At 38.6% G+C, this 17,541-nt stretch overlaps 1 protein-coding gene across 2 annotated transcripts in view; it reads left to right on the plus strand.

The window, feature by feature from the left end:
• Nucleotides 1-17,541, plus strand: part of MRC1 (mannose receptor C-type 1) — a 112,157-nt gene that overhangs the window by 86,267 nt on the left and 8,349 nt on the right. The window contains exons 24-26 of one of the 2 annotated variants that reach the window (XM_055543937.1): nt 3,173-3,405; nt 6,592-6,757; nt 11,263-11,412. In XM_055543937.1, coding sequence (XP_055399912.1) covers nt 3,173-3,405; nt 6,592-6,757; nt 11,263-11,412 — 549 coding nt within the window. Of the gene's footprint in view, nt 1-3,172; nt 3,450-6,591; nt 6,758-11,262; nt 11,413-17,541 lie in introns of those variants that run through there. The other variant, XM_055543938.1, reaches the window with a different exon arrangement.

Consider the following 17,541-nt stretch of genomic DNA (forward strand, 5'->3'; position numbering starts at 1 on the left):
GAGGTGCGGCTTTAAGTCCTAACAGGCCTCACCAGCCTGCAAGAGGTGCGGCTTTAAGTCCTAACAGGCCTCACCAGCCTGCAAGAGGTGCGGCTTTAAGTCCTAACAGACCTCACCAGCCTGTAAGAGCTGGGGCTTTTACATATTTTTTAAGAATGACTTCCTTCTCAATTTTGTTGTGAGTCTTAAACTGCTCTAAAAAAATTTTTGCTTAAAAAAGATGACCCCTCGCCCATCAATATGTTTATTTGATTCACACTTTCATCCATGGATGCCTGTGACAGACAAGAAGGATATTTTCTGTAATTTATTGATGAATGTGCTCACTCATCTGTTACCAGAAAATCTGCATGGATTAAACTTGAAACTTTTTCTAATTTTGATAGAAATTTGGGATGTTTGCTTACCTCTGCTTAAAAAAAAAAAAAAAAAAAAAAGAGTGGGGACACCTCATGTAAATTCATGTAATTTGAGAACCATTGACCCAAAACATCATATATGTCTCAGTATTTGTTATGTATTCTATTTTTTTTGAAAAGTAATTGTCTTACTTATGGTCCTTTTTTTCACCTTAGGAAGCCTGACTGTGGTTCAAGGAAAATCGAACAGATATGTGGATATTGACAAAGAATCTAGATTGTAGTTATGTACATTTTAGTTTCAAGTAAAATTAGAAAGTGTTTAGCTACTTAAGAAGAGGATGAGAAAATAAAAGATTAGGTTAGAGACAAGGGTTGGAGATGAGGTGGGTTGTTGCATCCTGAGCAGAGCTCTTAAGAGGAGTTTGAGTTGGAAGGTACATGCTGTCCCAGATCTAACAAATTTTTCTGTTCTTTCTGGGGAATCAGGGAACAATGAGTGAAAATCACTAACGATATCTTCAGATGATTGGAAAGTTCTGCAGAAATTCTAGCCTTCTATTAATCCAAAAGCTGGTCCGAGCCATGTTGCATCTCTCACTTTGTTATGCCCTTCGAGCACCAGAACCTTAGGCTACCAGTGATACTTCTGTGTTTCTGGTCTTGGGGGAAAGAAGGGAGACCCCTTCCAAGAGTGAATGATAATCCCTAGACTAACTTAAAACCATTTTTTTCTTCTTCCTGTAAACATAAGAGATCGGATATTTGCTGCCAACAAAAAATATCTTTAAGATTTTTAATGATTTAGGTTTAAGGAGAGGTTGACAGTATGAAAGTGAAAAAGGCAGAATATAAAATTTTACAGACTATTGATGATGCAAGAAAACACTTTGAACTGTCTTAAATAAGAACATAAAAGCTATGGGAATGCATCAAAATAGAAATAGTGGATGTGTGTGGATCATGGGATTAAGAACTTTAGTTCCTTCATTGTACTATTGTATTTTTCTGGATTTTAAAAAAATTTCTCTCTCACACACTGTCTCTCTCTATATATATATTTATACTTATATTGACATGAATGAATACATATGAATATATGAATAAAAAAACACTTACACAATCCGTAAACACATGTTCCTTGATGAAATTTTAGAAAATACAGAAAAGTATAAAAAGAAAAAATTACCCGTAATCTTAGCACCTGAAAATACCTCTCAAAAGTTTAGTTTTTCCTTGCAATTTTTTCTATGAATGTTTTAATAAATAAGCTAATTAGACAAGGGAGGTAATTTCCTGGCTGCATATAGGCTTTAATACAGCTTTGTAAAGCTTTATCTTAAGCTTCATTTGTCACTTTTAGCAGACCAAAGCTGTTCCAATGATACTAAGACAAACCCAGCTCTCCCCAAGCTGGGAAAGATAGGACTTGACTTCCTGCTGGCTGTAACATGTAAGGATCCTGGGCTGGGGCTCTTGGGCTAATGCTATTGTACCAACACACGATGGCAGCAACAGCAGAAGAAAGGGGAGGTTGTCCTCCCTCTTTGCTGAATCAAAATTGCTGCCTTTGAGTCATCAAAGGAAAGTTTGGCATTTGTGGGGTGACAGAACAAGGCGCATGGTGGGTTGGGTTGGTGTACAGTGGAACAGATCAGAGAACTGGCCAAGACAACATTGGTAGGCAAGGATATGTGGAGCCCTCGATCAGAGTTGGCAACCTTTTCCTGTAAGAGACAGATTATAAATATTGCAGGCTTTGCTGTCCGTAAAGTTTCTGTTGCAGTGACTCAACTCTGCTGTGATCGTGGGCGATCATAGTCCATAAACAAGCGAGCGTGGCTGAGTTCCACTGAAACCTTATTTATGTGCACAAATTTGAATTTCATGTAATGTTTACATGTCACAAAATATTGTTCTTTGGTTTCTTTCCCCAACCATTTAAAAAACTCAAGGGCTATATAAAGACAGACAACAGGCCAGATTTCACCCTCTGGCTGTTACTCACTGACCTCTGTTCTGCTCTTCGGCATCCACTAAGGCACACAGAAACAAGATTTTTTTGGGTCTTGATCAAAGTCTGGGTGGGTCTAGAGTAGTTATTAGAAACCCACTCTAAGAGATTGAGAAGGAAAGATCAGAAAGCTAGAGTGACTCTAACTTGCAAAGGCTGCAGTTTAGATAAGGCATGGAGATAAGATGCTCTTACTCATCATAAGAATAAAGCTTGATCCTGACATCAAGGTTAAATGAACTGGCAACTGTTATATGGCTTCACTTCAGAGCATAAACCAGTCTCTTGAAGGTACATGAATAACTGATGAAGTCACACAGATGAAGTCAAATAGATATAAATGCAAATTCCATGGATAGAATGGAACAGAATGGGGGAGGGGAAGGAGAAGAAGACTGTTCTCGACCTTAAAATTTAATCAAGGTGGAAAAAAAAAAAAGATTAGTATTGACGGACTGATAGACGTCCTCTAATTTGTGGGTTTAAACTGTGGCATTTCTTTCATTCAAACCCTAGATCTCACTGTATTTTAAGTCTTTTTCATTGTATAGTTTAGAAACTTGATCATGTATTTCTCTTAATATTCTAAATAGAGTTTAGAAATGACTTCAATCAGGCATACAGATTAAAAAACAGAACTGTGTTCTCATTTGAAATGGCACATGAAAACGTGTTTAACATCAATGGTTTGAATTTGGGCTTTTTAGATTCTTTTTAGGATGCATGAAATATAGAAGTCATGTGCTGATGGCACTCAAATTGTGTTTAGTGTTAGTGAAAATATTTCTTTTTATTCCAGACCCTTCCTTGCCGAGTTCTCCAACAACAATTCCGACAGATGGTTTTATTAAATATGGTGAAAGTAGCTATTCGCTTATGAAATTAAAGCTGCAGTGGCATGAAGCTGATGATTACTGCAAGATGCACACTTCCCACATCGCTAGCATTCTAGATCCTTATAGTAATGCTTTTGCCTGGATGCATATGCAGACACTGAATGAACCTGTATGGATTGCCCTCAACAGTAACTTGGTAAGATGCTGGAAACATGAGTGACTTGACATGACTGATAAATGGTAATTGAATCTGATTTTTCTTTTGTTCATTCTGTTGAATACTTACTATGTGAGAGAAACTGCTACCTGGAGCCTATTATACAGCCTATTATACAGAGTGAAGTAAATCAGAAAGAGAAAACAAATATCGTATTTTAATGGATATATATGGAATCTAGAAAAATGATACTGATAAGCCTGTTGGCATATCAGGACTAGAGATGCAGACATAAAGAATGGATTTGTGGACATGGTGCAGGGAAGGAGAGGGTGGGACAAATTGAGAGAGTAGCATTGACATATATACACTACCATGTGCAAACAGATAGCTACTAGGAAGTTACTGTCTGGCCCAGGGAGCTCGGCCAGGTGCTCTGTGACAACCCAGAGGGGCAGAGTGGGAGGGAGGCTTGAGGGGGAGGGGATTTATGAATACTTGTAGCTGATTCATGTTGTTGAATGGCAAAAACCAGCAAAATATTGTAAAGCAATTATACTCCTCCAGTTAAAACTAAATTAAAAAAAGAAAAGAAAATGATACTAACATATATGAGACCCAGTTTTTCTACCTCATGGTGCCTTCAAGGATCTGGCAAGTTAGTGATGTGTGTCCGAAATCAAACTAAGACTTATCCAACTGACATTAACTCTCATAGTGCTTTTGAATATTAAAGTTAGATTCTGCATCTATTCAGTTTCATGCATTAAGTCTTTTTAGTGTCATGATTACAACTATGCCTTAGGAGTTAAAGAAAACATCAGGGGCATAGTTCCTGGGCAATGAGGGGTTCTTCCTATTTTTTGTGGTAAATCATTCTAGAGTTGTTATCCTTTCTGAAGTTGTGCAGCTTCTATTCATATGGAATAATTTTCATTGCAGTCAGTTCTCTGGATTCTATAACAGAAAAAGAAGGTTGGCAGAGGATGGGGTAGAATGAGGGATGAGGTTCAGAACTAAGAGTGGTGCTGGCGTTGCCAAAATTTTCCTAAAATGAGTCTTCTCTGACACCATGAGATCCATCTCTCCTCCACCCATATGTCTATCCATCTAACTAGTCAGTCAATAAACTTCCTAGTACAATGAACAGAGATGTCAATAAGTAATTAGGAGATAATACAAGTGTCAAAAAGGGATATAGACGAAGTGCTGTGACCTGAGAGGAAAAGGATCATTTGTGCCGGGGGAGAGGACCAAGAGAGTTTCTCAGAGAAAATCAAACTTTATAGATATAATCTAGGATGGTGGAATGTAAGGAAGGAGTACCAAGAAGAGAGAAAAGGATAGAAGAGGATAAAACTGGAAAGCAGACTGGTGTCAGACTTTATAGGACTTATTCTACCTGGATGCAGAGATGGAATATTATACATCATGCAATGACTATTTCCTGAATTAGGGTGTGTGTAGTGAACATTTAAAAGTAAGTGGTTCCAGATGATCTTATTTACAAAGCAGAAATAGAGACATAGAGATAGAGAATAATCATATGGACCCTAAGGGGGAAAGAGAGGGGTGGGATGAATTGGAAGATTGGGGTTGACATAGATACACTATTGATACTATGTATAAAATAGGTAACCAATAAGAACCTACTGTATAGCACAGGAAACTACTCAATGCTCTATAGTGATCTAAATGGGAAGGAAATCCAAAAAAGAGGGGCCATATGTACATGCCGCTGATTCACTTTGCTGTACAGTAGAAACTAACACAACATTGTAAAATGACTCTACTCCAATAATTAAATAAATAAAATGCAGGAAAAAAATCTAAGTAATTCCACAATGATTTCTGTGTTTAAACTTAAGCACGACATTTTTACATCTATGTTGAATCTATTTTTAGTAACTAATTTGCATACTAATTCATATATTTTCTTCTCATAGCTATGGTTGCCATGCTCTTAAGAGTTTGAAATAGGGATTTATTTATTGTTAGAAAGTTTAAATAGCTTTCCATTATACCAACATTTATAACTAAAACAATACTGTTATATTTATTATATCTATGGAGTTAATGATTATATAATTATTTGATTAAACATGGTATAATACTACAAAATTCTAAGTTGCAATACCATATGCTTTTGCTTTTGTAATTAAATCTTTGGTAATTGCATTGGTAAATTAAATAATGCAGTTAGAAAGTGATAACTGTTAGAATGGTTTAAAAATGTACTTGAAGTGAAGTGAAGTGAAGTCGCTCAGTAGTGTCTGACTCTTTGCGACCCCGTGGACTATAGCCCACCAGGCTTCCCCGTCCATGGGATTCTCCAGACAAGAACACTGGAGTGGGTTGCCATTTCCTTCTCCAGGGGATCTTCCTGACCCAGGGATCGGACTCAGGTCTCCTGCATTGCAGGCAGACACTTTAACCTCTGAGCCACCAGGGAAGCCCCCCCCACACCAAAAAAAAGTACTTATCTCTGATTAAAGTTATCTGAATCTGTAAAATGTAGGCTTTACCTGTAAAATCTCTTTTAGACTGTTAAAAAGATATCATTGATAAGAAAATGTTTGATGTTATCAATTAATTTGTATGTGACCATAAATTTGTTTAACTAAATAAGAATTTGAGTATACAAATTGAACAAAACAACTAGCTTTTAAAAATGCAATCATGTTTCCTTATGGTTGAGAGACACCTAACTGGAAGACAGGAGACCCAAGCTCCTCTCTTATCCACTCATGTCACCTTGCACAGTCATTTGTCATTGGCCCTGTTTTAACAGTCAAACAGTAAGATTAAAAGAGGTACATGTTTCTCTCAAGGGTCGATGAGTTCAATAAAAACTACTTAATCTCTATTATCATTTCAACGATAGTATAATAGGTATTGTTCTGAGGATAAAATCTCTCTTTTGCACTGAAAGCCTGCAAATAGAGTTTTCTAGAATAAGATACAGGTTTTTAAGCCGGTGTTTTTCAAAATAGCTTCTAACGGTGTCTTCATGAGTATCTTTAAGAAGTAGTTTTCTTCTTAAGAAAGGCTGCATTTCCTGAATTTGAGTTGGTAGAAGTAATTTATAATCTTTTTATTCTCAAATGTTGAAGACTCCTTGTCAAATCACAGTCTTAAACATACTTTTTACTCCTCACTGGGTTCTTTTGGTATTTTCTAAATGACTCTGGGCTTGATGTTAATGGTTGTTTTTATTCTTTACAGACCAATAATGACTACATTTGGACTGATAAATGGAGGGTGAGGTACACTAATTGGGCTGCTGATGAGCCCAGACTGAAGTCAGCATGTGCTTATATGGATCTTGATGGCTACTGGAAGACAGCACAGTGCAATGAAAGCTTTTATTTTCTCTGCAAAAGATCAGATGGTAATCGAGTACACAAAAACAGTCAAGGGTTTGAAATTTTCTCAATAAGCTAATACAAACCACCGTTGATATTCTTAAACAGTCATATGTTTGGGGGTAACTTAGGGATAAGGGAAAACATATTCCTTCACCTAACCAAAGACTGACTTGGCAATAAACAAATATATATAGGTCAGAGAGAGAAAATTTCCTTCATTGCTGGAGTTTATTTTTACATATCTAATTTGTTTTATTATTTGGGATTATCCTCTGAGTCTATGATATCACAGTCCTCAGGAAATTATGACTGCTTTTGATGTTGACAACACAGCTGTATCAAAATACTTTTATCAGAATGGGTCGCCTCAGGCCAAACAGCTAGCAGGGAAGGAGCACAGCTCCACCTATCAGCAGACATGATTAAAGATTTAAGCATGGCCCTGCCTACAGAGCAAGACCCAGTTTTCCCTGCAGCCAGTCTCTCCCCTCAAGAAGCTTGCACAAGCCTCTTATCGTCATCCATCAGAGGACAGACAGAAGAAGCAAGAACTATAGTCCCACAGCCTCCAGAACAAAAACAGCAGTCACAGAAAGCTAATCAAAATTATCACATTGATTACAGCCTTGTGTAACTCGATGAAGCTTTGAGCCATGGGTAGGGCCACCCATGTCAGACAGGTCATGAGGGAGAATTATAATAAAATGTAGTTCACTGGAATAGGGAATGGCAAGCCACTTCAGTATTCTTGCCTCAAGAATCCCAGGAACAGTGTGAAAAGGCAAAAAGATACGACATCAGATGAGCCTGCCAGTTCAGTAGGTGTCCAATATGCTACTGGGGAGGAATGGAGAAATATCTCCAGAAAGAATGAAGAGGCTGGGCCAAAGCAGAAATGATGCCCAGTTGTGGGTATATCTGATACTGAGTAAAATCCAGTGCTATAAAGAACAATATTGCATAGGAACCTGGAATATTAGGTCCATGAATCAAGTTAAATTGATGTGGTCAAGCAGGAGATGGCAAGAGTGAACATCGACATTTTAAGAATCAGTGAACTAAAATGGATGGGAAAGGGTGAGTTTAATTCAGATGACCAGTTTATCTACTTCTGGGGCTAAGAGTCCCTTAGAAGAAATGGAGTAGTCCTCATGTTCAATAAAAGAGTCTGAAATGCAGTACTTAGGTACAATCTCAAAAATGACAGAATGATCTTGGTTCATTTCCAAGGCAAGCCATTCAACATCACAGTAATCCAGGTCTATGCTCCAACCACTGATGTCAAAGAAGCTGAAGTTGAACAGTTCTATGAAGACCTACAAGACTTTCTAAAACTAATACCAAAAAAGGACGTCCTTTTCATCACAGGGGATTGGAATGCAAAAGTAGAAAGTGAAGAGATACCTGGAGTAACAGGCAAGTTTGGCCTTGGAGTACAGAATGAAGCAGGGCAAAAGCTAACAGAGTTTTGCCAAGAGAATGCACTTGTCATAGCAAATACCTTCTTCCAACAACACAAGAGATGATTCTACACATGAACATCACCAGATGGTCAATACTGAAATCAGGTTGATTATTTTCTTTGCAGCTGAAGATGGATAGCTCTATATAGTCAGCAAAAACAAGACTTGGAGCTAACTGTGGCTCAGATCATGAGGTCCTTATTACAAAATTCAGCCTTAAATTGAAGAAAGTAGGGAAAACCACTAGACCATTCACTATGACCTATATCACATCTCTTATGAGTACACAGTGGAGGTGATAGATTCAAGGGTTTAGATCTGGTAGCCCCAGTACCTGAAGAACTATGGATGGAGATTCGTAACGTTGTATAGGAGTCAGTGACCAAAACCATCCCCAGGAAAAAGATATCCAAGAAGGTAAAGTGGTTGTCTGAGGAGGCCTTACATAAAGCTGAGAAAAGAAGAGAAGCCAAAGGCAAAGTATAAAGGGAAAGATATACACAACTGAATGCAGAGTTCCAGAGAATAGCAAGAAGAGATATGAAACTTTCTTGAGTGAACAATGAAAAGAAAGAGGTAATCAATGGAATGGGAAAGACTAGAGATCTCTTTAAGAAAATTGGATATACCAAGAGAACATTTCATGCAAATATGGACAAAATAAAGGACAGGATAGCAAGGACCTAAGAGAAGCAGATGGCAACCCTCTCCAGTACTCGTGCCTGAAAAATCCCATGGATGGAGGAGCCTGGTAGGCTGCAGTCCATGGGGTCTCGAAGAGTCAGACACAACTGAGCAACTTCACTTTCACTTTTCACTTTCATGCATTGGAGAAGGAAATGGCAACCCACTCTAGTGTTGTTGCCTGGAGAATCCCAGGGAAGGCAGAGCCTGGTGGGCTGCCGTCTATGGAGTCAGTCGCACAGAGTCAGACACGACTGAAGTGACTTAGCAGTAGCAAGAGAAGCAGAAGAGATTAAGAAGATGTGACAAGAATACACAGAATAACTATACAAAAAAGGTCTTAATGACCCAAATAATCATGATGGTATGGTCACTCACCTACAGCCAGACATCCTGGAGTGCAAAGTCAAGTGGGCCTTAGGAAGCATCACTGTGAACAAAGCTAGTGGTGGTGATGGAATTCCAGCTGAACTTTTTCAAATCCTAAATGATGCTGCTGCTAAAGTGCTGCACTCAATATGCCAGCAAATTTGGAAACTCAGCAGTGGCCACAGGACTGGAAAAGGTCAGTTTTCATTCTAATTCCAAAGGCAATGCCAAAGAATGTTCAAACTCCCATACAGTTGCACTCATTTCACATGCTAGCAAGGTAATGCTCAAAATCCTCCAAGTTAGGCTTCAGCAGTATGTGACCCAAGAACGTCCAGATATTCAAGCTGGATTTAGAAAAGGCAGATGAACCAGAGATCAAATTGTCAACTTTTCTTAGATCATAGAAAAAGCAAGAGAACTCCAGAAAAAAATCTACTTCTGCTTCATTGACTATGCTAAAGCCTTTGACTCTGTGAGTCAGAATAAACTGTGGAAAATTCTTAAAGAGATGGAAATACAAGAACACCTTACCTGGCTCCCAAGAAGCCTGTATGCAGGTCAAGAAGCAACAGTTAGAACTGGACATGGAACAACAGATTGGTTCAAAATTGGGAAAGGAGTGTGCCAAGGCTGTATTCATCACTCTGCTTATTTAACTTATATGCAGAGTACATCATGCGAAATGCTGGGCTAGATGAAGCACAAGCTGGAATCAAAACTGCTGAAAGAAATACCAACAACTTCAGGTATTCAGATGATACCACTCTAATGGCAGAAAGTGAAGAAGGATTAAAGAGCCTCTTGATGAGGGTGAAAAAGGAGAGTGAAAAAGCTGGCTTAAAACTTAACACTCAAAAAACTAAGATGGTGGATCCAGTCCCATCACTTCACAGCGCATAAATAGGGAAAAAGTGGAAATAGTCACAGACTTTATTTTCTTGGGCTCCAACATCACTGTCAGTGATGCAGTGACTGCAGCCATGAAATTAAAAGACACTTGCTCCTTGGAAGAAAAACTATGACCAACCTAGACAGCACATTCAAAAGCGAGACATTCCTTTGCTGACAAAGGTCCTTATAATCAAAGGTATAGTTTTTCCAGTAGTCACATATGGATGTGAGAGTTGGACCATAAAGAAGGCTGAGCACCAAAGAATTGATGCTTTCAAGCTGTGGTGCTGGAGAAGACTTGAGAGTTCCTTGGACAACAAGGAGATCAAACCAGTCAGTCCTAAAGGAAATCAAAACCAAATACTCATTGGAAGGACTGATGCTGAAGCTGAAGCTCCAATACATAGGCCCCATGATGCAAAGAGCCGACTCATTGGAAAAGACCTGGATGCTGGGAAAGATCGAGAGCAGGAGGAGAAGGATAGGACAGAGGATAAGATGGTTGGATGGCATCACCGACTCAATGGACTTGAGTTTGAACAAACACTGGGAGATGGGGAAGGACAGGAAACCTGGGGTGCTGCAATCCATGGAGTCACAAAGCACTGGATGTGAGTTAGTGAATGAACAACAATGCAGATTCATTGGAGTCAGTGATATTACAGTCTTAACATATAGTTGAATTGGACAGTGATAAAGTCCTAAAATTCTACCTATAGCACTTAGTTTTAACATCGATGTCAGTCACAGCTAAGATGGTTTTATAAGGGCAAGGATCCTAGAAAATGAAGAGTTTCCAGAAGGAAGACTCACTTTGCAAATTATTTTTGGGGAACTTACTAATATCTTTGTAGGTATCTTTAGATCTATATTCTTAATTATGAATGTGGTTGATTGCCATTGTACCACAATAACTTCTATTTAAATATTTTAAAAATAAAATAATGATAAAGTAAAAAGAAATCTCAGTAATAGAAATGGTAGATCTAAATGATTACCATTAGGGCTTTAAAAAAATAATAACAGATGATGAAAATTTTCTTAATTGTTAATATTTTATTCTGTGTACTACAGAAGCTTCAGATCTTACTTTATTTTAAATATCTTTTTATTAACAGAAATCCCTGCCACTGAACCCCCACAGCTGCCTGGCAGATGCCCTGAGACAGAGCACTCAGCGTGGATTCCTTTCCATGGTCACTGCTACTATATTGAATCTTCATTTACAAGGAACTGGGGCCAGGCTTCTCTGGAATGTCTTCGAATGGGTAAGTGCCACATTTACTGTCAGAAAATTCCATGATCATATACTCTAGATTACCATGATAATAGTAGCCCTGTATGTTAAAACCTAAGGAATGTAAGAATATCTGTCTTTCTTGTCTTAATAATTCATATTGTAACAGAAATGTTAACACCATGCCCCTTAAATGCAATTTCTAACATTATAGCCTCAAAAGATTCAAGAATTCTGGTATGGAAAGCAATGATTTGCTAAAGAAGTCTTTCTTACTTTCTGCCCTAGTATTTTAAATCACTGGGATTATAATTCAGAGTGTTGGGTTCACCTTTTATCACTAATCAGCTCAGGCTTCACAAGTGCACAGGAACCATTTTGCTTTGCCATGAATAGAAAAGCATTTAGATCTGGTTATCTTATTTGTGAATAAATATGAAAGAAAATTCAAGTAGATCTGACAAAAGTGGAAAGTTTCCCTTCTGATATAAAAATATCAAAGAAACTGAACTTTTCAGGGTACATTAACAAATTTACTGACTTTAATCCAAATAAATATTTTACTGAATTATTTTGTTACTGAAGTTTGTTTATGCCCTAAGTCAGGGCTCTTGTTTCAACAGTGGTGAGCAAGGGTTATATTCTCATATTCTTGTTCTTTCAAAAGTCAGCCTGGAGTTTTTGCTACTTCTTTTTGCGTTTATGTTTAGTTTTTTCTTCAGTTTTATTGATGTGTAGTGGACATAAAATTATAATACATTTAAGGTATACAAGGTGATGATTTGATACATGTGTTTGCTGTGAAAGGATTCCTAGTGTCAAGTTAACAGAACCATCATATCACATATTTGCTTTTTTTTCCTTTTTTGGTAAGAATACTTAATTTCTAATCTCTTATATCATACAATATTTACTATAGTCACTATATTAAACAGATCCCAAGACCTTATTTATCATATAACTGAAGGTTTGTACCCTGTTTCTCCCACACCCCAAGCCCCTCACAACCACCATTCTACTCTCTGTTTCTATGAGTTTGACTTTTATTTAATTCCACGTATAAGTAATACCATATAGTACTTGTTTGTCTCTGGCTTACTTCCTTAAAATAATGCCCACCGGGTTGATCCATGCTGCTGCAAATGACAGGATTTCCTTCTTTTTTGAAGACTGAATAATATTCCATTGTATATACACACTGCCTTTTCTTAACCATTCATCTGTTGATGGACATTTAGGTTGTTTCCATATCTTGGCTATTGTTAATAATGCTGCAGTAAACGTGGAGTGCAGATATCTTTTCAAGATGCTGATTTCATTTCCTTTGAATATATACTGAGAAGTGGGAGTGATGATAGTTTTATCTTTAATTTTTTGAGGAACCCCCATGTTGTTCCAATTTATATTCACCTTAACCGGGTTTTCTCTTCTCCTCATCCTCTCCAGCATTTGTTATCTCTTATCTTTTTAATAATAGCTAGCCTAAGCAAGTATGGGGTGATAGCTCATTGTGGTTTTGATTTGTATTTCCCTGATGATTAGTGATGTTGTACAACTTTTCATGTACTTTTTAGTCATTTGAAAGTCTCCTATGGAAAAAAAAATGTCTATTCATGTTCTAAGCCCATTTTTAAAATGGAGTTATTTGGTTTTTGCCATTGAGTTGTTTAAGTTGTATATTTCACATATAAAACCTCTATTAGGACATGTAGTTTCGGAGAAGGCAATGGCAACCCACTCCAGTACTCTTGCCTGGAAAATCCCTTGGACGGAGGAGCTTGGTAGGCTGCAGTCCATGGGGTTGCTAAGAGTCAGACATGACTGAGCGACTTCACTTTCACTTTTTCACTTTTATGCATTGGAGAAGGAAATGGCAACCCACTCCTGTGTTCTTGCCTGGAGAATCCCAGGGATGGGGGATCCTGGTGGGCTGCCGCCTATGGGGTCGCACAGAGTCGGACACGACTGAAGCGACTTAGCAGCAGCAGCAGCAGGACATGTGGTTTGCAAAATGTGTTTCCCATTCAGTAAGTAATATTTTAATTTTGCTGATTGTTTCCTTTGCTATACAGAAGTGTTTCAGGTTGGTGTTGTGCCATTTGTTTAATTTTGCTTTTTTTTTGCCTTTGTTGTTAGTGGCAAATACAAAAAAATCATCACCAAGATTAATGTCAAGGAGCTTATTGCCTATATTTTCTTCCATGATTTCAGGTCTTACATCCAAGTCTTTAATAATTTTGAGTTGATTTTCCTGTGTAGTGTTAGTAGTTAGTTACTCTATTTCACGTGGCTGTCAGTTTTCTCAATACTGCTGCTGCTGCTGCTGCTGCTAAGTTGCTTCAGTCGTGTCCGACTCTTTGTGACCCCATGGACTACAGCCCACTAGGTTCCTCCGTCCATGGGATTTTCCAGGCAAGAGTACTGAAGTGGGTTGCCATTGCCTTCTCCAAACATATAGACATATGCTGCTGCTGCTGCTGCTGCTAAGTCGCTTCAGTCGTGTCCAACTCTGTGCGACCCCATAGACGGCAGCCCACCAGGCTCCCCCGTCCCTGGGATTCTCCAGGCAAGAACACAGGAGTGGGTTGCCATTTCTTTCTCCAATGCATGAAAGTGAAAAGTGAAAGTGAAGTCACTCAATACTACTTGCATGGAATAATTTTTTTTAATCCCTTCACTTTAAGCCTATGTATGTCCTAAAGTTGAAATGCATCTCTTGTAGGCAGCATATAGTTGGGGCTTTTTCTTTTTATTCCTCTTCTTTTTCAATCTATTAGGCCACACTGTATTTTTTGATTGGAGAATTTAGTCCATTTACATTTCCAGCAATTATTGGTAGGCATGGACTTCATATTGCCATTTTGTTAATTGTTTCTTTCTGTCTTGACCTTCCTTTTTTCCTTTCTTCCTCTGTTCATTTCCTTTGTGATTAGATGGTTTCTATCATGATATGCTTAGATTTGTTTCCTTTTGTATATGTACTATAGGTTTTGTTGTGTGGTTATTATGAAGCTTATATGAAACATCTTATAGTAGTGTATTTAAAGCTGGCAACAACTTAACTTTGAATGCATGCAAGCACTCTATATTTCTACATTCCCCCATCTTTTATATTTTTGATGTCACCATTTACATATTTTTATGTTGTGTATACATTAACAAATTATTGTATTTATAGTTATTTTTAATACTTTGTATTTTAACCTTTATACTAGAATTCTGGATGATTTACCTACTACCACTATATCAGAATAGTCTGGATTTTCCTACATATTTACCTTAACCATTGAGTTTTATATTTTCAAATATTTTCATATTATTAATTAGAGTCCTTTCACTTTAACTTGAAGAATTCCCTTTGACATTTATTATAAAGTGAAAGTTGTTCAGTTGTGTCCGACTCTTTGCAACCCCATGGACTATAGAGTCCGTGGATACTCCAGGCCAGAATACTGGAGTGGGTAGGCTTTGCCTTCTTCAGGAGATCGTCCCAACCCAGGGTTCAAACCCAGGTCTCCCGCATTACAGGCAGATTCTTTACCAGCTGAGCCATAAGGGAAGCCCAAGAATACTGGAGTGGGTAGCCTATCTCTTTTCCAGCGAATCTTTCCACCCAGGAATTGAACCAGGGTCTCCTGCATTGCAAGCGGATTCTTTTACCAACTGAGCTATCAGGACAAAAATAAAGCTATCAGGGAAAAGATCTATTGGTGATGAACTCTTTCCAGTTTTATTTGTCTGGAAAACTTTTTATCTCTCATTTAATTCTGAATGACAGTTTTTCTAGGTGGAGTATTCTTGGTTGGAAGCTTTTATCTCTAAGCACTTTAAATGTATCTTCTCACTCCCTCTGGACAGCAAAGTTTCTGCTGGAAAATTTCTTCATAGTCTTGCAGGGATTGCCTTATGTGTAAAAAGTTGCTTTTGTTTAACTGTTTTTACAGCAAAAGAGACACAGATGTATAGAACAGTCTTTTGGACTCTGTGGGAGAGGGAGGGGGGGATGAATTGGGAGAATGGCATTGAAACATGTATAATATCATATAAGAAACGAATTGCCAGTCCAGGTTCAATGCAGGATACAGGAAGCTTGGGGCTGGTGCACTGGGATGACCCAGAGGGATGGTATGGGGAGGGAGGTGGGAGGGGGTTCAGGATTGGGAACACGTGTACACCCGTGGCAGATTCATATTGATGTATGGCAAAACCAATACAATATTGTAAAGTAATTAGCCTCTAATTAAAATAAATAAATTTAAATAAAAAAAAATCACTCTTTGTCTTTAATGTGAAAGTGAAGTCGCTCAGTCATGTCCTACTCTGCGACCCCATGGACTGTAGCCATTCAGGCTCCTCCATCCATGGGATTTTCCAGGCAAGAGTGCTGGAGTGAATTGCCATTTTTGACAACTTAATTGTAATGTGTCTCAGTGTTGGTCTCTTTCAGTTCAGTTCAGTTCAGTTCAGTCACTCAGTTGTGTCCGACTCTTTGCGACCCCATGAATCACAGCACGCCGGGGCTCGCTGTCCCTCACCAACTCCCGGAGTTTACCCAAACTCACGTCCATTGAGTTGGTGATGCCATCCAGCCATCTCATCCTCTGTCGTCCCCTTCTCCTCCTGCCCCCAATCCCTCCCAGCATCAGGGTCTTTTCCAATGGGTCAACTCTTTGCATGAGGTGGCCAAAGTATTGGAGTTTCAGCTTTAGCATCAGTCCTTCCAAATAACACCCAGGACTGATCTCCTTTAGGATGGAATGGTTGGATCGTCTTGCAGGCCAAGGGACTCTCAAGAGTCTTCTCCAACACCACAGTTCAAAAGCATCAATTCTTCAGCACTCAGCTTTCTTCACAGTCCAACTCTCATATCCATACATGACCACTGGAAAAACTATAGCCTTGACTAAACGGACCTTGTTGGCAAAGTAATGTCTCTGCTTTTGAATATGCTATATAGGTTGGTCATAACCCTCCTTCCAAGGAGTAAGCATCTTTTAATTTCATGGCTGCAATCACCATCCGCCATGATTTTGGAGCCCCCAAAACTAAAGTCTGACACTGTTTCCACTGTTTCCCCATCTATTTCCCATGAAGTGATGGGACCAGATGCCATGATCTTCGTTTTCTGAATGTTGAGCTTTAAGCCAACTTTTTCACTCTCCTCTTTCACTTTCATCAAGAGGCTTTTTAGTTCCTCTTCACTTTCTGCCATAAGGGTGGTGTCATCTGCATATCTGAGGTTATTGATATTTCTCCCAGAAATCTTGATTCCAGCTTGTGCTTCTTCCAGCCCAGCATTTCTCATGATGCATTCTGCATATAAGTTAAATAAGCAGGGTGACAATATACAGCCTTGACATACTCCTTTTCCTGTTTGGAACCAGTCTGTTGTTCCATGTTCCATGTCCAGTTCTAACTGTTGCTTCCTGACCTGCATACAAATTTCTCAAGAGGCAGGTCAGGTAGTCTGGTATTCCCATCTCTTTCAGAATTTTCCACAGTTTATTGTGATCCACACAGTCAAAGGCTTTGGCATAGTCAATAAAGCAGAAATAGATGTTTTTCTGAAACTCTCTTGCTTTTTTGATGATCCAACAGATGTTGGCAATTTGATCTCTGGTTCCTCTGCCTTTTCTAAAACCAGATTGAACATCTGGAAGTTCACGGTTCAGGTATTGCTGAAGCCTGGCTTGGAGAATTCTGAGCATTACTTTACTAGCGTGTGAGATGAGTGCAATTGTGTGGTAGTTTGAGCATTCTTTGGCATTGCCTTTCTTTGGGATTGGAATGAAAACTGACCTTTTCCAGTCCCGTGGCCACTGCTGAGTTTTCCAAATTTGCTGGCATATTGAATGCAGCAATTTCACAACATCATCTTTCAGGATTTGAAATAGCTCAACTGGAATTCCATCACCTCCACTAGCTTTGTTCGTAGTGATGCTTTCTAAGGCCCACTTGACTTCACATTCCAGGATGTCTGGCTCTAGGTCAGTGATCACACCATCGTGATTATCTTGGTCATGAAGATCTTTTTTGTACAGTTCTTCTGTGTATTCTTGCCACCTCTTCTTGATATCTTCTGCTTCTGTTGGGTCCATACCATTTCTGTCCTTTATTGAGCCCATCTTTGCATGTAATGTTCCCTTGGTATCTCTGACTT

This window comes from Bubalus kerabau, chromosome 13 (genome assembly GCF_029407905.1).
Source record: "Bubalus kerabau isolate K-KA32 ecotype Philippines breed swamp buffalo chromosome 13, PCC_UOA_SB_1v2, whole genome shotgun sequence".
In the NCBI taxonomy this organism is placed as follows: Eukaryota; Metazoa; Chordata; class Mammalia; order Artiodactyla; family Bovidae; genus Bubalus; species Bubalus kerabau.